The following is a 17,967-nucleotide window of genomic DNA, read 5'->3' as shown; positions in this document are numbered from 1 at the left end:
CAGACAAATATGATCATTTCTGTGGAAAATATTAAGGAATGTACAGAAATGCTTCTAGTTGAATTTAGCAAGGTTGCAGGATACAAGTTCAATATGTAGAAATCAGTTATGGTTCCGTCTGTTAGCAATGAACAATTTGAAACTGAAATTTAAGAATACTGTGTACAATAGCATCAAAAATATTAAGTACGTAGGGAATGTATATATATTGGGTTGGCCAAAAAGTTCACTCGGATTTGTAAGAGGTTACAAAAACCCGAACGAACTTTTTGGCCATCCCAATAATATATGACCTATACGCCAGAAACTACAAAAGTAAACGGAATTGATTGTGTTCATGATTCAAGATTTGTTAGAATGTCAGTGCTCCTCCAAATCTGTAGATACAGTAAAATTCCTAGCAGAGTTTTTGGAAGGGTTTTAGTTTTTGGAAGTTGACAAGCTTATTCTAGAATGCAGTGGGCTTAGAAGAACTTTGAAAAAGAACTAATTGTATGACAGAAACTACCTAATTTTAGGACTTATTACAAAGCTACAGTAATGAAGACACCATTGTATTGGTGTAAAAATAGACATATGGATCAGTGGAACAGAGAATCCAGAAATAGATACACATATATACAGTCAGTTGTTTTTTGGCAAAGATACTGTGGAAATTTAATGTAGAAAGAATAGCTTAACAAATAGTGCTGGGACAGTTGAATAGTCACATACAAAAAAATGAACCACAACCCTTACCTCATACCATAATGGATCATAGACTTAAATGTAAGAACTAAAGCTATAAAACTTCTTGAAGAAAACATAAGAGAAAATCTTAGTGATCTTAGTTTTGACAAAATAGAATAAATAGAACACTAAAAGCATGAATTATAAAGGGAAAGAAATCAGAAGTTGTACTTCCTCAAAATTAAAAAATTTTTCAGTAGACACTATTAAGAAAAGGCAGGCTACACACTGGGGAAATGTATTTGCAAAACATACATCTGACAGAGGACTTGTATTTAGATGAAGGGCTCTTACTCTGGGCCAAATCTAGCCTCAGGTCTGTTTATGTAAAGTCCCTGCTAGCTAAGAATAGTTTCTGCATTTTTAAAAGCCTCCACCCAAAAAAAAGAAGAATATGTGACAGACTGTATGTGGCCCTCAAAAGCTAAAATATTTACTTAGTGGCTCTGTATAGGAAAAGTTTGCTGACCCCCGATAGATAGATAGTATAAAAAGAACTCTTAACAATCATCAATATAAGGAAGACAATTCAGTCAAAAAAAAAAGGCCAAAGATTTAAACATATTCTTCACTAAAGTATACAGAGAGCAAATGAGCACATGAATAGGTGCCCAACCTTATTAGTCAGTAGGGAAATGTGAATTAAAGCCATAATGAGCTATCACCACAGACCTACTGGAATGATTTAAAATTTTAAGACTGACCAAAGTGCTGGTGAGGGTGTGGAGCATCTGGAACGTGCATACATTTCTAGTAGAGATTTAAAGTGAATAACCACTTTGGAAGACCATTTGAGAGATTCTTAAATACTAAACATATACCTGCCATGTGATCCAGCCATTCCTCTCCCAGTATTTACCCAAGAGAAATAAAAGCATACGTCCATGAAAGACTGGTACACAAATGTGTAGCAACTTTCTCTGTAATAGCTAAAAAATATGAAATTCTACAAAATGCAGAATGCTTAGTGACTGAAATAAATCAGTGGTTGCCTGCAAAGGGTACAGTGGGATGGATTACAGAGGGATACACAGTTGTTGAAGGCAATAGATATGTTCATTATTGGTGGTGATGGTTTCACTGATGTACATATTTGTCAAAATTCATCAAGTTGTACACTTTATATATGTGCAGGTTATTTATTCATTAGTTACACTTCAGAACTGAAAAATTTAAGGAAAAAACAGGATTTTATCATTTGTTTCACTGAAGTCTTTTTTCAAGTATGAAATTTTATATACAAGAGTAAAAAGAGTAATATAACATCCATGTGTCCACTGTCCCTTTTAACAGATGTAACACTTTGCCATATTTGTTGCAGGTTTTTAAGACTGTTCATGTATTCAGAGTCCCCTTGTACCCTTTCCTATCCGTTCTTCTACTTTGCTAGAATATACTCCTTTCTGGCAGTGGTCTGTACATGATTCACTTTACACTTACCAGAAACTAACGTGTTGTATAAAAGTGAACTACAGTAGTATCTTTCAGTGGAAAGAGTCTTTAGAGGCTGGGTAGCCATAGGATTGCATAGATGAATGGAAAGATTAAATCAAGAGTAGAAGAACAGCTTCATTATTCTGAAGCCAGCTTCTTCAAACTCTCTGGCTTCTTGAAAAACCTTATGGCTAGAAGAAATGGGAAAAAAACAAGAATTTTGCTAGCAGGTAAGCATCTTAAAGTACGCAAGCACGAACACACCTAGCCAAAAGGAGCTGAAGGTCAGGTTCTGAAGGTCAGGTTCCATATCCTAGGGTTGGGTAGTTCACTTTGAGCAAAAACCGGAGGGTTGGAAGATGGGAAAGTTCCTTCCCTCTCCCTACGCCACCCAAAGAAAAGGAGTGGAGGAAGACAGGAAGGCAGCGGGTGTAGCAGTAGTCACTCTGAACACGTAGAAGAGATCCGGCAAAGAAACTTGGGTGGGGGTGGGGGGAGGTGCTGGATGTGGAACAAGTTTCCAACGGAGAGCTCATCATACTTTGTGGAAGCATAAGGGAAGTCATCTGCAGACCGTGTGTTCTCTTGGTAAATAATGATAGAGCCCATGCCGAAGTTTCTTCATTGATTGAGCCTGTGAACCTGGTTGTTGAGTATGGTGTTATGGAAGAGATTTCATAAAGGAATTGACCCCTTATGCAGATATATGGAGCTTTCCGTCCAGTCACACGAGACAGTATTTGATCCTGCTGCCTGAAGTTTTGTTTTTGAATTAAGTGTCAGTGAGAACTTAAGAAAATTATGGGTGTCGTGTTACAGAAGTATCACAAAATCATGTTAGCTTTGGAGTAAGCCCTCTCCCAGACTTCAGCCGCTGTTGACATGGTTAGAGATACCCTTCAGCAGCCTCAGTTCACGTAGATGTACTAAGATTAGGTGCAAACTCTGACTCATCCATTTTGTTAGTAGTAGCAGAAATAGTAATATTTTGAGTTGAGCTGACTACTCTGGAGAGTAGGAAAGTTCTTGTGAGGAGGTTTTGTTTTCAATCTTTGAGTCACTAATTTTTTACAAAGATGGCCACATTATACTGTCTAGAGAAATAATCTGATTAGCTGCGTGTCACTCTAGATTTTGTTACCTGGAAATAATACCCACTCAGTTGTCAGCCTCTTACCATATTCACACACACATCTTGTCAGGTTTTTCCATACTAAGCTTACTTGATGCTACCCCCCGGCTTTATTTTGTATTTCCTCAACAATATTTTGCAGCATGGTTTCCCTTTTTTATATGTTGATCTGAAAGTTATTAAATGCTTTTTATTCATAATTGTCTTACCAACCCTTTTGTAAGGTTCTTTTATTTCTTACACTATGTTTTGATAAGTTTTGTTACTGACTGATCATAGTCACCAACCACACATTTTAAACAGTCAAGAATGGTGAGTAAAAGATACAGAGAAGAGTAAGTGTATGGTAGTTCATTTTCTCTTTCATTTGCTCTTTTTCCTTCTCATGTTTGCTGTCACTTACCCATATTTGCTCTTACCTGTTCTTCTGCTGTCCTACTGCATTTGAAACAAAAAGAAATCATTTCCTTCCTTCCTTCCCTCCCTCCCCTCCTCCTTTGGACACACTGCAGGTTGTACTAAGGAACCATTACTGCCACTTCAGGGTTTGTCTTTTACCCTGATCATGAAAACAAGTTCACAAAAGAAGACTGACACAAAAATTCAGTAGGGATTGTATTCGTGAAGGAACTTAGGGATAACTAACCACCACTGAGTTTGAAACTTCCTCAAATTATTGGACGGCAAATAGGGGAAAAGGGTTCCAGACCCATAAAACATCTCCAGAGGTATGTCATTACCTTCTGGAATATTTTTACGACAAGTTAATAAGCTGACTGTACATGAATCCAGATACAGAGGTGGACAGATGGATGTACATGTTACTTGGTTTTTTACTTTGGGCAGCGTTCCTAACCACTCCAAGCCTATTGTCTTCAGCCATAGGTATTATGATACCTAACTTGCAGGGATATTTGTGATAGTAAATTTAATAATATACATCATGATGCTTAGTGTGTGCCTAGCATGAAGCCCATATTTCCTTAAGAAGTATAGATTTACATCAGGAATTGGAAGTTGTTAAATTTATTTATCCTAATACTAAATTTAGAAATTCTGTGCTTTCATCTAATGTTCTTTCCTCTGCCTGCCTGCTTACTACTCTCCCACAAAAAACTGAACTTCAGAGGAGACTTTTTTTTTCCAATTTAAATGATATATATGTATTTGGCGGGAAAAAATCCTTTCCCAAGTAAATAGTATTATTGTCACTGCTTCACTGTTTACTATTAGATTGATTGAAATAGAATTTGTAAGCTTATATATTAAAACGTCAGTGAAGACCACTGATTTCTAAACTTCAAATTTGACGTTAAAATTTTAAGTTGCTTAAAATAAAAAGATTAAATACTTTTCATATTTCTAAAATATGCAGTCCAACATGAACGAAAACTTATGGTTAACATTTGAATTTGAAATCAATTAAATTGGAATGAAGTTTGATTCTTGTATTTATATGAAAGGAAAATTGAGGAAGAAATGTTTTGATCTACAACCAGTTTTTAAGTAAAAGTTTATGCTACCTAGAACGTAGTTTAATTCCTTTCACACCAAAATGGCTTTCATTTTGTTTCACTCTTATTTTAATAAATTAAGTAGAATATTTACTGTGTTAAGTTTCTGTGCAACATATATTTAGTAAGAAATTCTGTGAACAGTCTGATTTTTTCCACTAGAGGGCCCTCTTAGAGAAGGTTTTTCTTGTTTAGTGTCAAGGTATTTCTGTACAACTTTCATAACAATTGAACTTTATCAAAAGACTTTCAGAGAAAAGATAATACTTACTCATTTCTTTCAGGGTATGTACCTACAGAGTAATCTTTTCTGAGATGTTGGTGGGGGATATTTTGTAAGTTCGCCATTTTCTCCCCTTATGTTTTACACAGATGAACTATTTCTATGGCCTTTTAACTGTTAAAGGCTAGATTCTATGAAGAAATGTAAATAAGCCCTTTTCACTAGCCTGAATTTACAGTGTTATCTTATATAATTGGACTCTTTCTGCACCCCACCCCCGCAGAAAAACTCAGTAAGAATTATGGGGTGGGGGAAGAACAGGTGCTATGTGAAGATTGTCACAAACATGTATGTATAGAAACATTTTCTCTGATTTTTTTTTTCTTTTTTAATTTTTGGCTGCATTGGGTCTTCATTGCTGCACGCAGGCTTTTCTCTCGTTGCGGTGAGAGGGGGCTACTCTTCGTTGTGGTGCACGGGCTTCTCATTGTGGTGGCTTCTCTTGTTGCGAAGCACGGGCTCTAGGTGCAAGGGCTTCAGTAGTTGTGGCTTGCAGGCTCAGTAGTTGTGGCTCGCGGGCTCTAGAGCACAGGCTCAGTAGTTGTGGTGCATGGGCTTAGTTGCTCTGCGGCATGTGGGATCTTCCCGGACCAGGGCTTGAACCCGTGTCCCCTGCATCGGCAGGCAGACTCTTAACCACTGCACCACCAGGGAAGCCCTCTGATAAAGATTTTAGTAGACATATGCCACCAAACAGAAGGAAACTATTGAATGAGCTTTTGTCCTAAGCCCAGAGCCCCAGATTTTCAGCTTGGGAATATTTCTTTCCCATAATGTTCTAATACTTCATTTTAGCAAGATCCAGAGGAATAGGAAGCAGGAAGAGAAGACTTTAGGAGTGTTTAGTTCTGTCTAGCTGTCCCATGTTTTGCATTTGCCTGAGTATAATAGGCTCTAGAGAGCAGAGTAAGGGTGACTGGGAGTCTTTAATTTTCTTTTATTTCTCTTGGTGTGTAGGGGCCAAGGAATCCATTCAAGGAAACTTTATATTGATACTAACTGATCAGTATAAAGGCTTGCTTGCATTTTCAGATCAGTCCAGTGTATATATACTTTTACTTTTTATAACTTGTGTCTTAGTTTACTTTCTTTGCTGTCAAACTTGTGTGCATAAAAACTACCTCAGGACTTTATTAATAATACAAACGTCCAGGCCTTGGCCCCAGAGGTCTTAATTAAATAGATCTGGCTTGTGGCTGGGACATCAATACTGTTTAACAAATCTTCCCTCTACCTCACACCTGCCCTGGTACTTTTTGTGCAGACCAAAGTTTGATGGAAAGAGCAAGCTAAGACCTGTTTTCTTTTTCAGGAACCTAATCATTTGCTATTTCCATCTTAATATCTCTGAACCACATATAAAAAAGGAGGTAATACATTTCTTTAAGATGGTAATGAGGATTATATTAATTACCGTATAGGATGGGGGTGATAACCATGGTTGGCACACAGAAGGCATCCCATGATGCCCTTTGTTTTTTTTTCTTTTTCTTTTTTTTTTTTAACATCTTCATTGGAGTATAATTGCTTTACAATGGTGTGTTAGTTTCTGCCTTATAACAAAGTGAATCAGCTGTACATACAGATATATCCCCATATCTCCTCCCTCTTGCGTCTCCCTCCCACCCTCCCTATCCCACTCCTCTAGGTGGTCACAAAGCACCAAGCTGATCTCCCAGTGATATGTGGCTGCTTCCCACTAGCTATCTATTTTACATTTGGTAGTGTATATATGTCCATGTCACTCTCTCACTTCGTCCCAGCTTACCCTTCCCCCTCCCCGTGTCCTCAAGTCCATTCTCTACGTCTGTGTCTTAATTCCTGTCCTGCCCCTAGGTTCTTCAGAACCTTTTTTTTTTTTTTAGATTCCATATGTATTTGTTAGCATACGGTATTTGTTTTTCTCTTTCTGACTTACTTCACTCTGTATGACAGTCTCTAGGTCCATCCACCTCACTACAAATAACTCAATTTCGTTTCTTTTTATGGCTGAGTAATATTCCATTGTATATATGTGCCACATCTTCTTCATCCATTCATCTGTCGATGGACACTTAGGTTGCTTCCATGTCCTCCACGATGCCCTTCTTGTTACACATGAAACTTTTGCCACCTGGCTCTTGCCCACCTTGCCACTCTCATCTTTTGCATCCTTACCTCTCCTCCAGCCACGCTGAATTTCTTGTTCCCTAAATAAGCAGGCCCTGGAGGCTTCCATGGCCTGTATGTTTTAAATCACCTATCCTGGGAATGCCTTCTGCTGCTCCCTCTTTAGTAATTTCTTAATTGTCCTTTAAGATCATTCACTTGTCATAGCTTCTGTGGCCGCTCTGACCTTCCTCCATCCCTTGCCCACACCACACACATACTCTCCTTGCGTAATTCCTCTTTCTTTTTTAATGTGCAAAATGGGGGTGATAATAATACTGTACAGTGCTGTGAGAAATAAGGGAATGTGTGTGAAGCACCTAGCACATAAGCTTTCAGTAAATAGTAGCTGTTTCTTGTATGGTAATGACTTTGTGTATCTTTCTTCTTACCTTTCTATGCTCAGTGCATAATAAAATACTGACATTTGATAGGTTCTCAGTAATTATTTGGTGAAGGAACGAATGGGTCCATGAATAAATGATAGCTACATGAAAGGCACTTGGGAAACTATCAAACATTATTTAAAGGTTCTGCTTACATTTGAATGCTGAGTGTTTGGATATGAAGCCTACATACTGTATATATCAAATTTTATTAGAGTATAATTATACATAGCTAAATTAAACTTTCAGAAAAAGGCAGTTAAGTTTAAATTTCAGAGCTCTTATGGAGTCAAGAAATGCCATATTATTAATGTCCCGATATATTTTGAAGTTTAAGTTCAAATTTAACCTTTACAATAAAATCAGTCATGGTTTGAGATATGTTTTCAGATGATTTGCTTATCACAATCAAAATTCAATAATATATTTGATATAATGTGGTGGTTTAATAAAATAGCCCTGTGATTTAACAGTAACATACAAATTTTCAAAATATTTCTTTTTCTTGTATTAGCAACATTTCATCGAGTTGGATGAAAATAGACAGAGATTATTGCAGAAATGCAAGGAACTTATGAAGAGAGCCAGGCAAGTATGTAACCTGGGTGCAGAGCAGACCATTCCTCAAGAATATCAGACAGTAAGTATAAAAAGTATATAACGCTACAAGCTAACATATTTAAGACAGTTATTTTTAAGCTTTAAGTGTGTTAGGCATTGTACTGGGCCATGAAAAACACAATGTGCCATAAAATATGAGATCCCCCACCCCCCTGCCACCATTTTTAAACTGAGTATGTATGTAAAGTAATTTTGCTCAACGAATTTTCTTCACTATACTCAGACTTGGACACCAGTCAGTCTTATTGCTTCGTACTAAAGTTATTAAAACATGGGTATTATTTTGCAAAATTATTAATACCATAACATTCATTCTTCCAGTAAAACGCTTTTTTCCCCAAGCACCCTTTTAAGAGGTAGGGTCAGGAGATGGGTTATAGCTTTTCATGGAAACATAGTACCAGTAATTGATATACAAGGAACAGTAAATAGAGGTGATATTTAGACAAACGAAGGCAAAATGAAAATGTTTTCCTGGAAATTAGGGTGTTTATTTACGGTTGAGTGGGAGCTGAATCTTTATGGCTGACATCTGTTGCTAAGGAAGGGGAAAAAAGAGCCTTTCTTTCTTTACATTATGCGTATTTTATATTCTGACATATCATTCACTTAGTAAAATGAGAAGATGCTGCCCTTTCTTCCAAGTTCCACCATTAATTAGGTAGCCCTGTGACCCAAAGCTTTATCTGACAGGTAGGAATAATACCTTGCCTACATACCTACTCTCTCAGAATAATGTCAAAGTAAAATTAGAAATAAAATTTTAAATATCTGGTATTTGTGTGGCTTTTTTAATTTTTAATTTCAAATGTTACCTATTTCAGTAGATAATGAAATGTCTGCTAAAGATATAAATAGAACTGGAAATAAAACTTATTTGGATTATAATTTTCATATCCTCAAAGATTGTGCTTTATGCTATCAGACCCAGAAACTAGGGAGAATGGATCTGTTTGGCTACATAGTAGGAATTTAGTAGATATTTGTAAGACAATTGAGGGGCTATTGTTTCTAAAAATAAAACTTCTCCAGAATACATTGTGTTATAAAATAATATTAGTACAATATCTGTACTAATTTTTTCTTTCAGAAAGTAGCATGATTCTATCCTTGATACATGGTACTATTTTTGAAAGAAACAAGATTAGAACATAGTTCATGTGTTCATTAAAAATGTATTGATTACCTTCTATATATCATGTACAGAACAAAACACACACACTTCCTTCTCTCTTGAAATTTATATTCTAGTCTGGAGGGTGGGGAAGACAAATCAAAAAGCACACAGCTTATGTCGGGGATAGCAAGAGGTACTAAGAAGAAGAATGAAACAAGGTAAGAGGCTAGAGTGTCAGGGAAGGCTCCTTTGAGAAGATACTATTTTAGATGAGTCCTGAATGAAGAGAAGAAATCAGTCAAGTGAAGGTTTGAGGGAAAAGCATTCCAGGCAGAGGAAACAGCTCATACAAAGCTCCTGAGGCAGAAGTATACATTGCCTGTTTGAGAATGGAAAGAATCTCAGTGGGGCTACAATTTATAATCCAAGCAGAAAGGCGGGCAGAAGCCAGATCCTGTAGGGCCTTATAGACCATAGAAGGAATTTGGGCTCTATTTTGAGATGGAATCCACTGGAGAATTTTAAACAGAAGAGTTATAGAGGGAGGACAACTTCAGTTTGTAAAAGAGCACCGCAACTGCTATATGGAGAATAAAGTAGGGACACCAGAGTGGAAGCGAGAAGACCATTTAGAAGATTATTGCTTTGGACCAGGCAAGAGATTTTCGTGGCATGGATTAGGGTGGAAGCATTAGAGACAGAGCAGTTTACAGGCTTGAGGTATCTTTTAATGACAGAACCAGCAGGACTTGCTAATGGATTTGAGTTGAAGGGTAAGAGAGAGAACCCCTAAATTTGGTCATTTACTGGGATGGAAAAGATTGAAGGACAAATCAGTTTGCTCAAATTGGTGGGGAAGGTGAGGAAGTTGAAGATTTGTGTTTCACCATCTTAAATTTGTCTATTAAAGAGTCAAATGAGGATACCAAGTGTTTGGCACATGAGTTCAAATCTCAATGGACAGGTCAGATTCAGCAAAATATACTTAACAAATATCTGAAGGCCTATAGAAGTTGAACTGCTTTCCAAAAGGTTAAGGAAAAAAAGACAGGTTAAGATATTAGATTAATGCAGTGTGTTTGTTAGGATCTTTTTCAAGGTTTCAATATTCATTTTGTACATTGTAGTACATAAACTTTGGCAGGTTGTGGTGAAAAAACAATGTACTGCTTTGCCCTGCCCCACAGTAAAGTATCTCTTCTAATTTGTCTCTGTGGCATGGTCTCAGAAGATAGTACTGTGGTGAAATTCTACTGTCAAAGTAATTGGATTCTTAGGATGCTTTTGTAGTTCTTCACAAGTACAGTATAAAGTTCTAACTTCTTGCTCTCTTTCAATGCCCCACATATTCTGGACCCATTCTACCAATTCAGCAAGTACCCACCATTCCAAATGGACACAACTCCTCACCCCCCATGGTATGCAGTGCTCATTCTTTTTTCCAAGCTCCTGTCTCCCCTCTGCCTTACTTTTCCCTAGCCATTTGCTTTAAGGCCCAGAGATGGAATCTGGGCCTGAATTCTCTTACTCTCTTGTAGCTCCTGTAGCATGAACTGATACTTCCTTTCTCTGAATTCCATAACCTGTATGATATGTACTGCTTATTTTAATACTCAACATCAATACATTGCCTTAAGGTGTTAGCCCATGTTATTAAGTATATACATTTTGTTTTCTTTTAAAGCATAAGCTTTTTGAAAGCAAAAAGCCGTGTTTATAATTCCTTTGATTCCTTATTGTGTGCTAGCATGCTGTTCAACACATAGTAGATACTTAGCAGAATATTTTTCTTTTAACTATCTGAATTGAACTATTTTCACTGTACTATATATAATAATTTTTTTCTTCTTTAGGCTTTCCAAGATCTTCCAAACACCTTGGATGAAATTGATGCTTTATTAACTGAAGAAAGATCAAGAGCTTCTTGCTTCACAGGACTGAATCCTACAGTATGCCTCTTTCCCTAATGCCCACTGCAGCCACCACCGTCACCACACCCTCCCCCAGACACAAACGCATGCGTGCACACATGCACACACACACACACAGTTCCCTCCAGTACTTGCCTCCCACTCTGTACTGGAGCTCTTGGTAATAATAAGCTAGACAGCAGGAACAATGTGCTTTTAAATGCCAGATTCTGAATCTATTAGAATTTTAAATAGATTTCTTCCTAAGGAACACAGTGTTCTGTGCCTTTTCTTTATAAAAAGAATACTTGGGCTAACCTGAAATACTGCAATGTCTATTTTTTCAAGGATAAAAAAATGGCATTTTCAGTATGTTACAAGAACATAAATTAACTGCATACAAACAATGCAACAAAAGTGGCATTTTCAGTTAGTGTTTTAATTGATGCAAAATTTTCTATAATTTTATCCTTTGGTAGATTAATCTTAAAGATTTTTTCTTCTGCCAGGTTGTTGAGGAGTACACAAAAAGAGAAGAAGAAATAGAGCAATTAACTGAGGAACTAAAGATAAAGAAAGTTGAACTGGATAAATATAGGGAAAACATTTCACAGGTAATCAACCGTTTTCTTTTTCTCATGTGCTTACCATTAATCATATGGGAATGTAGAATAATGCAAAATGAAATGATACATTGCTTTTTTCTTAGAAGCATATGTTCTCATGACCAGATTGATATTGATATTAAATTTGTTTTATATAAAGTTTTGTATCAATGCAATAACACTTCTTTTAAATCGTGTTTTTATATTGCCTTTACTTGCAGGTAAAAGAAAGGTGGCTGAATCCTTTAAAAGAGCTGGTAGAAAAAATTAATGAAAAATTTAGCAATTTTTTTAGTTCCATGCAGTGTGCTGGTGAAATTGATCTCCATACAGAAAATGAGGTAAAATTGCATTTGAAATGTTTCCTGGCAAGTAATTTTAATTATATGCTAAAAGTACATGTAAATTGCTTATTTACTCTAAAGTTATATCTGTGAAAATTTTGCTTACAAAAAAATTGTCCAAAGGAAGGAAAAGACCATATATGGGATTCCATCAGGCTCACTTTTTTTTTTTTTTGGTGACATTTGAGATTAGTGACTAATACCTTACAAAGTCTTTTCATAGCCAGTCTAAGTAATGGTTATTCAGGTGTGGTAAGCAAATACATTGCTTTTTGAATCTACTACTCAAGTTTGAAGAGTCATAAACAAATTGGCAGACATAACTGAAATATAGTATAGTATCAGTGGTTTCCTTTTGATCAAAAACTTGAGTTCACAAGAATAAAAATATTTAGAAATTTGGTACTAATTTCTTGAGCTATACGTTCATGCATTGCAGTTGTGGGTAAAATAAGATTTCCATTAAGAAATGTGTAAAGAGGGACTTCCCTGGCAGTCCAGTGGTTAAGACTTCGCCTTCCAGTGCAGGGGGTGTGGGTTCAATCCCTGGTCGGGGAGCTAAGATCCCACATGCCTCTCAGCCAAAAAGCCAAAACATAGAATAGAAGCAATATTGTAACAGACTCAATAAAGACTTCAAAAATGGTCCACATCAAAAAATATATATATATTAAAAAAAAAATGTGTAAAGAGATGAACTGGGATGTGCTTCAAAATAATTGGGAAAGAGGAGTGGGTGGAGTTACAGATGAAACAAGATTGGTCATGTATTGATCATAGTTGAGACTAGTTGATGGTAGATACATTAAGCTTATTTTAGGGTTCTAATTTTGTAAATGTTGAAATTTTTCCCTTATAAAGCAAGGTAGCACCTTTATTTTCCCTTACGAACTTTGCCCATGACTCCTTTATCTGCTTAGTGTGAGACATAAGGATAGCAAACATCATTTCACTTCAAGTTTTAGTAAGATATTAGACCTGCCATGAAAATTGTTATCTACATAGTGTGGGCTTGTTAGAAGGAAGGGATGTGTTATAACAAATATAATTTATAATATACTTTCTATGTACCAGACACTGTGCCAAGCACTTCTAGGTTTATCTTGTTTAATCCTCAGAACCATTCTATAAAGCAGAATGGTTTAAAACCGTATTTTATAAATAAACTGAAACAAAATATTAGAACTACTTACTCTCTGCAAGCTCTAGAGGCCTCCAAGGATCTATTTAGATAAAACTAATATCATGAGGTTTTAAGTTCTTTACTCTTATAATTGATTTATTCAGTCTATTTTCAAAAAATTGTATGAAATTGCGAGAGAAAACTCTCACCTTTCATCAACTTTTTTTAATGTTTTATAGGAAGACTATGATAAATATGGAATTCGAATTAGAGTCAAATTTCGCAGTAGCACTCAACTACATGAATTAACTCCTCATCATCAAAGTGGAGGTGAAAGAAGTGTTTCTACCATGTTATACTTGATGGCACTTCAGGAGCTTAATAGATGTCCATTCAGAGTAGTTGATGAAATCAATCAGGTATAGCTTATTCTTTTATTGGGTTTCACTGTATCTTGTAATAGATTTAAATCTAATCATTATTATTGTCATTGTTTAGGGAATGGACCCAATCAATGAACGGAGAGTGTTTGAAATGGTTGTAAATACTGCTTGTAAAGAAAACACATCTCAGTACTTCTTTATTACACCAAAGGTAGGTAATAAGTAACCTAAAAATACTCATACTCAGAAGTCCCTCATGGCTAAAACATGTAGCAGATTTTGGCCCGATATGTAAATATGAGCAGGAACACTCCCAAAATAGAACTAAAAAGATTATAGTAATATTTATATTATTAAAGGGGACAAGTTCCAGTGACATACTTAATCAGAAACCTTGTTATCAGAGGAAGAAACGTAGGAGGCATAGCATTATGTTCTAGAACTGAGATTTCCTCCATGCTTTTGGCACTTACTCTTCCTCTAAAGAAGTTCCTCTTTTAGCACTAAAAAATGACAGGAGAATATAAACCCTAGAGCACTGGTCCTTCTCATTTTCCCAGAAAGGTCTGTTTTGGTGGTGTGCTGTGCCCTTTTTTAATTCACCACTGCCACTGACTTGGCCCAGAGGCAGTCCTAAGTACCCCATGATCTTCTGTTCACATATTAACTTTGGGGAAAAAAAAAAAAGAATTATCTTCACAGAGAATTTTCCATAAGCTAGGACCAATTCAATGGGAAATTTTCTTTTGTGGGTCAATTATAAAACTGATGTACAGTAATCAAAGATGTATTTATTAATGTAATCAGATTTGTTTTTTTAACTAAAGTGTTCAATGAAAAATTTCGTTGGAAATCCTGTCTTAAATTCAGTTTTTTATTGAATAGTATAATCTGTCTTCCTTTTCCAGCAGATACCCTGTGGAGTAGCTAGATCTGTTAATTCCCTATTGTTTACCAAACATGTTGGCCTGTAAACCAAGCCTCCCTGTTATATACACTTTTCAGGCTACCAGTCTATCACAGTGCCTCACCATAGAAGTTGCTTGAGAAGTGTTTTGTGGATAAAAGAGTGAAAGTACCCTAGGAAAATTCTGGAGGACGCACTTTTCCAGGGTCAACCTAAGAAGTTGTATGATCCCATTTGGCCTATGAATATAGAGGGCTCCCAAGGCATATTGATGATTCCTTAGGCCATGGTTCAGATGTGCTAATTCAAATGAGGATCACAGTCGGGCAGGGTGTGTATTGAATTGAGAACTTAAGAGTTTCATTCATATTACAAATAAAATACTTGACTGTACACATGTAAGGTTGGAAAGTTGTGCTTCTTTATGGAAAGCGTTATATGACAGTTTGTTTTAACACTTACAGCTCCTGCAAAATCTTCCTTATAATGAAAAGATGACGGTATTATTTGTCTACAATGGTCCTCATATGCTAGAACCAAACAGATGGAATTTAAAGGCTTTCCAAAGGCGGCGGCGCCGTATTACATTCACTCAGCCTTCTCAATAAAAGTAAAGGGGCAAGAACTTTGGGACTTTTCTGTTAAATCCTGTATATAAGTGTGGCTCAACTGAATAAAAGTTAGGAGATTCATTAAGACTAAAAAGATCAGTTATTTTTGGAAACCCTATATTAGATACAAATGGGTCAATGAAAAGAGACCATAATAACTTCTTTCTGTGGAACATCATCTGGTAGTAAAAATTAAGTCTTCTTGAGTCCTTAGCACTCTGACCATAAGTCATTGGGTCCCCATTTTTAAAAGTATTTGCTACTCAAATCAAAGGTACAGTGGAAGGGCTTATCAATTACAAGAAGTTTAGTTGACATGGTAACCCTGAGCTTTACTTGCAAAGTAATTTTAACTACTTTTAGAGTCTAAAGATGACTCTACAGCTTAAGTCATAGTTTCTCCCAGTGTTATATTTAATTTTTAAAACTTGATATGGAAATGTCTAGTCTAATGTATAGTAATAATTTATGGCAAATCTATTCATTTCTTCCTATTAAAAAGATTACCTTATCTCCACTAGGAAATGGAATTTTATGAGCCTTTAAAAAAAGTTTTATGAAACTTGATACTATAATTATATTGGTATCTCAAAGGAGGGAAAAGTACTGGGGTTCAAAAATGGTAGCAGGACTTCTTTGAAATGCCACAAGGTGGCCACTAGATGATGCAAAAAATGCAACCAAAAGATTGACAGAGAATAAAATCAAGTGCCAAGGGTTTTTAAAGAATAACCCTGTAAAATGTGGGTGAGGTTTTTTGGGTTTTGGTGGTTTTTTCCTTTTTTTAATTTAAAGTCAATTGTATTTTACATCTTAAATTTCTAAAGCATTTTCATAATTATTTTTAGTAAGATTTTTCTTAAGATTTCATATACTGGTTTCTACAGTTTATATTTGAAATTTCTCAGTGTTATGTAAAGAGTGAGGAAAAGCATTGATTTGTTTAAAACCATAATGTTTTTAGAATCTAAGCTTATATAGGTCCTAAAACTTACAGTGTTGATCCTACCCCATTATCTTAGAAAATCTAGTTTAAACTGTTCTTTCAACGTGAAAGAATTAGATGAGAACATCATTTGTTTATCTCTGAGTTATACTAATTAACAGTGCCAAAACAAATTCTATTCTTTTAAATATTGTAAAATAACGGACTAGATCAAGGACATATCTTTGAACAATGGACTGGATCTGTGCCGGTAGTAACAGAATTATTTTTTTGACTTGGCAGCTTGACTAAATTGAAGAATTGCAGTCAATTTGGGTTTTGTATGTTCTTAAATAGCCACTGAAATTTATATTCTTGTTAGGTCAAAAAATAAACCTCTTACTTGGACATTTTCTCTTTAAAAAGCTATTTTTTTCTTCATAAAAATTTTAAAAGAGCCTTCCCCTCTTAAACTAAGTCTAATGCATATACTATGAAAATATTTTAAAATAACATTTTTACTAGTGCAAACAACTCATGTAAACCTTGAAAACCTTGGTAACATATTAGTAAATGGATGTTGTTACCAAATGTTTTTGTTGTTTAATACTTCGTTTTCCACCAAAGTATCTTTACTAATATGTGCTTGGTGTAGTTTGTTTACTGTCTGAGTTAGTGCCAGTCATCTTATTTCTGCAAAATGATTATCAATGTGAAAAAGAAGTTTGAAGATTAGGCGTGTTTGAAAATAAAATGGTCAACTACATTTCAGTTTACATATGCCAATAATTATTCCATACCTTGTTTATAAGCATTTCTCTCTCTCTAGTGGAGAAATATTTGGTTTTACATTGAATGTTGAGCTGTGAAGAATAGTAAGTCTAGCACATTAGTCTCAGCCACTTGAAACTTCACATATTTTCTGTAAAAGTTGATTTTAATTACATACAAACTGTAAAAACGTCAAATAACAGTCTGATTTGATGAATAAAATATTTAAAACCCTAAGGTGACAAGCAAGTATTTTTAATGACAAAATCTTCATTGATTTGCCTGAGAGAAATTAAAAGGTTTTTAGCAGTAAGTAAAAGGAAAGATTTCTTGCTGCTTTCTAGTTAATTGTCTTTTGGACATGTGCTTATTTTCTTTGGAGTATGAATCTTTAATGTGTAAAAAAATGTAATTTGAGGGAATTCCCTGGTGGTCCAGTGATTAGGACTCCATGCTTTCACTGCCGAGGGCCTGGGTTCAATCCCTGGTCAGGGAAGTAAGATCCTGCAAGCTGTGCAGTGCAGCGGGAAAAAAAAAAAGTGTAATTTTGTCCTGCTATTGTGTGTGTGTGTTTGTGTGTGTGTGTAATTGGAAAAAAACTCTTTGTGGGAAATGCTCCTTTGTTGGTAATAAATGCATATTTTCATATTCTTTTGGTGTATGTCATTTTAAATGAGAAATGTTTTTATATACTTTGAACCTTCGTAAGAGTCATTTTGGTTTTCAGATTTGCTGAAAAGTCTATTGAATGCCTACCATTTACAGAACAGTGTTTGGCAGTCCATGTTCAGAAGGATAGAAAATGTAGTCCCTTGTCTGCCTGCAAGGAAATTAGTCTAAATGAATCAAGAAATAAAAGAAAAAAAGGTTTAAACCATCTAAAGAAACCAGTTACAAGGCAAGTATAAATATTTTTAGGTTGAAACCTTAGATGGCCTGCAAGAGAGCCTTGAATATGTCATCTTTTGTGTCTATGTACCTAGTTAAACTTTAGCCACTCTGTTACTCAAGAGGGGGAGGGTGA

At 35.6% G+C, this 17,967-nt stretch overlaps 1 protein-coding gene across 4 annotated transcripts in view; it reads left to right on the top strand.

Moving 5' to 3' along the window:
• SMC5 (structural maintenance of chromosomes 5) overlaps positions 1 to 17,594 on the top strand; it is a 101,944-nt gene extending 84,350 nt beyond the window's left edge. For 2 of the 4 annotated variants that reach the window (XM_082470874.1, XM_082470876.1), the window contains exons 18-25: positions 8,141 to 8,266; positions 10,738 to 10,782; positions 11,218 to 11,313; positions 11,784 to 11,888; positions 12,101 to 12,220; positions 13,586 to 13,765; positions 13,845 to 13,940; positions 15,101 to 17,594. In XM_082470874.1, the coding sequence (XP_082327000.1) occupies positions 8,141 to 8,266; positions 10,738 to 10,782; positions 11,218 to 11,313; positions 11,784 to 11,888; positions 12,101 to 12,220; positions 13,586 to 13,765; positions 13,845 to 13,940; positions 15,101 to 15,244 (912 nt within the window). In that variant the 3' untranslated portion in view covers positions 15,245 to 17,594. Of the gene's footprint in view, positions 1 to 8,140; positions 8,267 to 10,737; positions 10,783 to 11,217; positions 11,314 to 11,783; positions 11,889 to 12,100; positions 12,221 to 13,585; positions 13,766 to 13,844; positions 13,941 to 14,734; positions 14,968 to 15,100 lie in introns of all 4 variants that reach the window. The other 2 variants (XR_014266083.1, XM_082470875.1) reach the window with 2 other exon arrangements.
• Positions 17,595 to 17,967: the final 373 nt, after the last annotated feature.

This window comes from Balaenoptera physalus (genome assembly GCF_965194825.1).
Source record: "Balaenoptera physalus genome assembly, chromosome: 7".
NCBI lineage: Eukaryota > Metazoa > Chordata > Mammalia > Artiodactyla > Balaenopteridae > Balaenoptera > Balaenoptera physalus.
This window is presented reverse-complemented; position numbering and strand designations above follow the sequence as displayed.